At 53.1% G+C, this 6,377-nt stretch overlaps 1 protein-coding gene across 1 annotated transcript; it reads left to right on the top strand.

The window, feature by feature from the left end:
• Positions 1–1,018: 1,018 nt before the first annotated feature.
• Positions 1,019–4,746, top strand: Irs4 (insulin receptor substrate 4). Its single transcript, XM_038317526.1, is given in 6 exon segments — positions 1,019–2,211; positions 2,213–2,335; positions 2,337–2,478; positions 2,480–2,572; positions 2,574–2,738; positions 2,740–4,746. Coding segments are annotated over 6 exon segments (3,723 nt in total).
• Positions 4,747–6,377: the final 1,631 nt, after the last annotated feature.

Below are 6,377 nucleotides of genomic sequence, written 5' to 3'. Positions count from 1 at the left end.
GGAACGGGCGAGGAAATCTGTGTAGCTTGGTGTGCAGCAGGTCTGAGGACCCAGGTCTTTAGCATGTTTTCAGAGATTATTGTCATTTTTTTGCTAAGAAGCACAGGTCATAGTGAGAGGCGGGAGGGACTAGAGCCGACTGCAATCGGAACGGAAAATGTACGTGAGCTATAGGGAGGAAGGAGAGAGGTCTCCCGGCAGAGGGTCACCATTGCTCTGGGATTTGCAGGAATTTATCACCACCATTAACAGCTATTTTCCGAGGGTTGTGTACCGCCTGAGCCTGAGACAACCAGATAGAGAAGCCCACTCCGGGACCCCAGCCACGCCCCCTCATCTCTTACCCCCCCCCCCCAGTTCCATTAATGAATTCAGGGCCACCCCCTTGCTGGACCCTCCCATTGGCTTGTATCCTAACCAATCAGAGCCTTGTAAAGGTTTCACCTGGTCCCAGCTTCCTAAATAAACAAACAAACCAACCCTCACTGTGCCAGCCCCACCTCCCCTCACCACTTCTAGCCCCATCAGGCTTATCGGGTGTGGGCTGTGGCGCCCCATCCTTGCCCGGTGTCGGGCCGCTCTGTCCTCCACCCCTTACATCCACCCCCTGCCCCAGCCTTCTGGGACTCCGGTCTAGGCTTGGTGTGGCTAGAGAACCCCGCCTCCTCCCGTGGGTTCTGCCTTGGACCAAAGGCTCTGAGGTTCAGCTAGAGTGTCTCTGCCAATTTGAAAATGGCTCTGCATCCCTGGCCCCTGGACCCGGTCCCTTGCACACCTCTATTGGTGGTGGCTTGCGCCCCTCCATCTCTCGGAGTGCTGGATCTGGAGCGGGCTGCCGCGTGAGGCAACGGTCACGTGTTGTTTTGCCTCTGTGAGCCCAGTGGAGTAGGCGGGGACGCGAGCCTAGGCGGGAGGGGTCTGGGGCGGGCAGACAGCGGGGGACGGCCTCTTTCCCCCCAGCCCTCCCTTCCTTAGCCCCCCCTCTCCTCCGCTCACCTTAAAACCAGCGCGCATCTGCATGGAGAGTTGCTCCTTCACTGGCAGCCGAGCGCTTAGGAGACTGAGAGCTGCAGCAGCAGCAGCAGCCTCCGCAGCTCTAGCAGCAGTGGCGACCACCCCGCTTCTTTCCTCGGGAACCCCGACCGCACTCATTGGGACCGGGTCGTCCTGTCCGGGAGCCATGTGGCTCCCCACGGCCACTGGCTCCCGGTCAGACTCCGAGTCTGAAGAGGAGGACCTCCCCGTCGGGGATGAAGTCTGCAAACGCGGCTACCTGAGGAAGCAGAGGCATGGGCACAGACGTTACTTCGTGCTCAAACTCGAGACCGAAGACGCCCCGGCTCGGCTCGAATACTACGAAAATGCCAGGAAGTTCCGGCACAGTGTCCGCGCCGCGGCCGCTGCGGCAGCGGCTGCCGCCTCCGGTGAGGCGGTCCCCGCGCTCATCCCGCCGAGGCGAGTGATCATCCTGTACCAGTGTTTCTCCGTGAGCAAACGAGCTGATGCCAGGTACCAATACCTCATTGCCCTTTTCACCCAGGACGAGTACTTCGCGTTGGCGGCCGAGAACGAGTCGGAACAACAAAGCTGGTACTCGCTCCTCAGCCGCCTCATCCTCGATAGCAAGCGCCGCCGCTGCGGCTTGCTAGGCGCGCAGCCGGACGGAGATCCGGATGCCCTGGCAGGAGCAGCGGCGGCGGAGCCACACCTCTATAAAGATGTGTGGCAGGTAGTAATAAAACCCAAGGGGCTGGGGCAAAGAAAAGAGCTGAGCGGCGTGTTCCGGCTGTGTCTTACCGACGAGGAGGTCGTGTTTGTAAGGCTCAATAGCGAAGTGGCCAGTATGGTCTTCCAGCTCCTGAGCATTCGTCGCTGTGGTCACTCGGAGCAGTACTTCTTCTTGGAAGTTGGCAGGTCCACTGTCACCGGTCCAGGGGAGCTGTGGATGCAGGTGGATGACTGTGTGGTGGCCCAAAATATGCATGAGATGTTTTTGCAGAAGATGAGAGCCTTGTGCGCAGACGAATACAGAGCCCGATGCCGCAGCTACAGCATCAGTATCGGCGGCCACCTGTTAACCCTGCTGTCCGCTAGGAGGCTCCTGGGCTCGCACCCGCTGGAACCCTGCGGCTGGCTCCGAAGATACCGCTATGAGCACTATTGCCACCTCAGGGCAATGAATGAAAGGGAAGAGATGCTCTTTAACAGGCGCAATGAGACCCTCCGAGCCTCTACCTCCCTCCAGGCTAGGAAGGGAGCATCTGCCCAGAGCCCACAGGTCCAGGAGAGCGGTTTCAGTACCACCCACCTTTTTACAAAACCGCTTAGCACCACCAGCACCCCGAAGAAGTCTCCAACGACAGAGCTTGTGAGCCCTCGGGCTCCAGCTCTAGCAACTCTGAAGAAAAAGACAAGTACGCTGAGGAAGGGAACGAAGGTGATTATATGCCCATGAACAACTGGGGCTCAGGAAATGGCCCGGGGGTCAGGAGGTGGCCAGGGCTCAAGCGGTCAAGGCTCCAGCAGTCAGGGCTCAGGAGGAAACCAGTACTCAGGTGGCAGGCAGGGATCTTGGAGGTGGCCAGGGCTCAGGAGGTCAGGGTGCTGCTGGAGGAAAACCAGTATTCAGGAAATGGGGCAGGGCACAGCAGGTGGCCATGGCTTCAGGTGGAGGCCAGAGGCGTGGAGGTGGCCATGGCTCAAGTGGTGGCCAGGGACCTGGCGATGGTCATGGCTCAAGGTGGTGGCAAGAACCCAGGAGGGGCCAAGGGCTCAGGAAGTGGGAAAAACTCCGATGATGGTGACCGTGGAAAATCTCTGAAGAAAAGATCGTACTTTGGTAAATTCACTCAAAGCAAGCAACAGCAAATGCTGCCGCCGCCACCGCCGCCGCCGCCACCCCCATCAACTGGAGCAACTGGCGGGAAAGGGAAGTCTGGGGGAAGGTTCCGACTTTATTTTTGTGCGGACAAAGGATCCACAAAAGAACGCAAAGAAGTCAAAGAGGTGAGAAATAGGGAGACCCTAGAAGGTGCAACCCGGGCGCCTTACAGAGCCAGAGCTTTTGATGAAGACGAGGATGACCCATATGTGCCAATGAGGCCAGGGGTGGCTGCTCCCCTTGCGTGTTCCAGTGACTACATGCTAATGGCTCCTCAAAATTCCTCCGCTTCAAAGAAGGGCCACTCTAAGTCAACATTTGAAGACTCCAGAGAGTACATGATGATGTTTCCCAGAGTGAACCCACGGCCACCTGCCCCAAGTCCTCCAAAAGCACCGGATACTAATAAAGAGGATGACTCTAAGGACAATGACAGTGACAGTGACTACATGTTTATGGCTCCTGGAGCGGGTGCGATTCCTAAAAATCCCCCCAATCCTCGGGGAGGCTCTTCCTCCAAAAGTTGGAGCTCTTACTTCTCTCTGCCAAGTCATTTTCAGAGGTCTCCCTTGGGACAGAGCGACCATAGTGAGTACGTTCCGATGCTGCCTGGGAAATTCCTGGGGAGGGGTCTAGACAAAGAAACCTCCTTGGGCCGGGCCACCAGAGATGTGGCTACGGAGACTTCCGATGATTGGTTATTCTCCAAACCTGGAGATAGGGGTTCACCTGCAAAGCCTTCAGATGACGAGTCCCCAGTGAACAAGGCTGAGGGACTTAACGGACTTTCTTTTACTTCAAAAGAAAGTAATATCAAGGCCAAACCAGTAAAGCCCACACAGGAGCAGAGAGGAACTGATAGCTCTCATGAATATGTCAACATTGACTTCATTGAGAGAGAGCTCCGTGCACCACCTCTCTCTGCTCAAGGACTGCCAGATTCGTGGGGCTTAATTTTTGACCCCAGACGCACAGGTATTTCTAGTTACCTGAATATTGAAGTCGGGGTGCCCTTTCCAAATCGAGCAAACCGTCTCTCCGAACTTTTAAGAGTTCTGCCAGGTGCCAGCGCTATCTCTCTGGCCCGCACTAGGTGGCCCTTTTATCCTGTTCCAGGCATTACTACAGGTAGTATTGTGGAAGACGGTGACTACATTGAATTATATTTCAACCCGGTCATGAGACCAATCATGCCTTTTGCTGACAGTGTCATTCGCTATGATGCTCTAACCGGTGAAATGTATGTAGTCGACCCATTTTCTGAGTGCTGTATGGACATTTCTCTCTTTCCTGGTCGGTATTCTGAGCCGCCACCTGTAGCTAGGCTGCTGCTGCAGGAGGAAGTGCAGGAGAGAAGACGCCCACAAAGCCGTTCCCAAAGTTTATTTGCCAACACCCGAGCTGCGGTCTCTGCTTTCCCCACTGACATCTTCGACAGTGATTTTCCCGCGGTTTCGGCCAGGGTTGCTGATACAACTGAGGAGCCCCTTTTGGCAGTGAGCCAGGCGTTAGCGGTGGTCTCTGCGCTCGCAGCGGCCCCCGGCTTTGGCGTTCTCTTTGGCGGCTTCCAGAGCTCTGCCAGATTTGACTCCGCCTCCTTTCGCTGGTTCCAACCTGTTGCTAATGCTCTGGGTGCCCAGGTTGTAAGAGGGGTCCAGGACATTGCAGCAGGCTGGAATCATGGAGCAGGTAACCAAGCTGCCGGAGGTGAGGACCTGGCGGCCCGCGCAGGCGCTCCTCCATCTCCACCTCGCCAGCGAAGGGTGCTGAGACCCCCAGAGAGCGAGGATTCTGAGGACAACGACGACGATGACGACGACATTTACGTGAGAATGGACTTTGCCAGACGTGACTACAAGAAGTGACCACTCTCCAAAAAGAGGTTGGTGACTTTATATTTTAAATTTCTGAAGTTAACGGAAATTGCCTAATGAGTGAGTTGGTGCGCCACTTGCTATGGTGTTAGCGATAAGTGAGATGAGAGTTCATTTACTGGTGTTATTAGAGAGAGGAGAATTCAGTTTTTACTTTTCACATGGGACCTTTCTGGCCTTTGCGATAACATAAGCTTTGATCTAACCCATAAATTTAACTGACAGAGCCAATTGTTAAACATTGGATTTATTTCTCAGGAGCAGTTAAAACTTAAAGCCTCACCGCATGAGGTTGCTTTCCTCTTCTCTAAGTCCTTCAGAAACTGAGCTCCATCAACGAATTTTCAAAATTCGTTTTTGAACTATAGCTAAAGTTGCTTTTCTACAAGTGCCCAGTTTAAGCGCGGGGGTTCAATGAGAGTTCGGAAAGTTTAGCAGTAACCAGCCAACTGGTAACATAGTTACTTTCTAAAAAAGTTTGCCCAGTTTGCTGGGATTTGCCCAAAAGGTTAACTCTCAGTTGTCAGCTGAATGGTGACATGGTGCATAGACAATCCCAAACCCCAGGCAATTAAAAGGCAGCTTTTGCTCTGGAAGTTTTTGTGTTGATCTGTTTTTGTTGTTGCGCAGGCTGAATTGTGAGAAACTGTGAGTGTTCCTTTTCTCTGTCACTGGTAGGGAAAGGCCAGTCACTTTTGCTGGGCTTCATTTTCTTCTTTCACCCCCTCCCCCTTTCTAGAGAAGTTGTAGTTGCATCTTGATTATGGATATGAATATTGTTTCAAACGTTTAAAAAACATTGAAACATTTAATTGATGTTGCCTTCTGGGAAAGCAAGGAAAGCAAGAGAACAAGACTGGAGGAAGAAGACAGGACTCCAGGGGCAGCCCACCCTGAAGGGAGGGGGGTCAAGACCTAATTTTGTGAAGGAAGGGGAGGATTGTAAGAGTGAACCTTCTTCAAGAGTTCACATATTGTCTTGAGAGGTTCTTGAGAAACGTCTGCAGACGATGACCCTGTAGCCTGCCCTGCCTTCTCTCTTTAGAAGACTATGCTTCTTTCCCAGTGAAGGGATGGTTCCCAGCAGCTCTCATTCCAGTGGTCAGTTTCCTGCTTTACTTGTGCTCTGGAATGCTTTTGTGATTGGATCTCTGCCCACTGTGCTTGATCAGGCAGAACAAGTTGGGGGCTGATCACAACAGCCACCTTACCAGCTCCCCATTTAGTGCAGGTGTAGCCCTCTGCCTCCTCTTTCTCTTCTTGCTATAGAAAACTTGCCATACAAAAACTCAGACTTGCAGCACAGACAGACCAAAAGAGTGATTATTAAAGCAACAAAGGGATGCTTTGGCTTGCCAAAGGACTCAATTCAAAAGTTCTTTACATCGTGAGGTTCCTCCCTCCCCAACATACACACACACACAGAGAGAGAAGAGAGGAGACGAGAGAGAGAGAGAGAGAGAGAGAGAGAGAGAGAGCACTACTATCATAACTACATATTTAAAAGTCATAATTCTATTTCCAAGAACTAAAAATCAAACAATCAGCCTTTAAGGGACAAGTAAACAGAAAGTGCCCTCCCAAATCACCCTCAAGCTTTTGCTGGAGGCTAAACACTGAAG

The sequence above is a fragment of the Arvicola amphibius genome, chromosome X (genome assembly GCF_903992535.2).
Source record: "Arvicola amphibius chromosome X, mArvAmp1.2, whole genome shotgun sequence".
NCBI classification, from domain to species: domain Eukaryota; kingdom Metazoa; phylum Chordata; class Mammalia; order Rodentia; family Cricetidae; genus Arvicola; species Arvicola amphibius.
The sequence above is the reverse complement of the archived record's forward strand: the minus strand, read 5'-3'. Positions and strand labels throughout refer to the sequence as shown.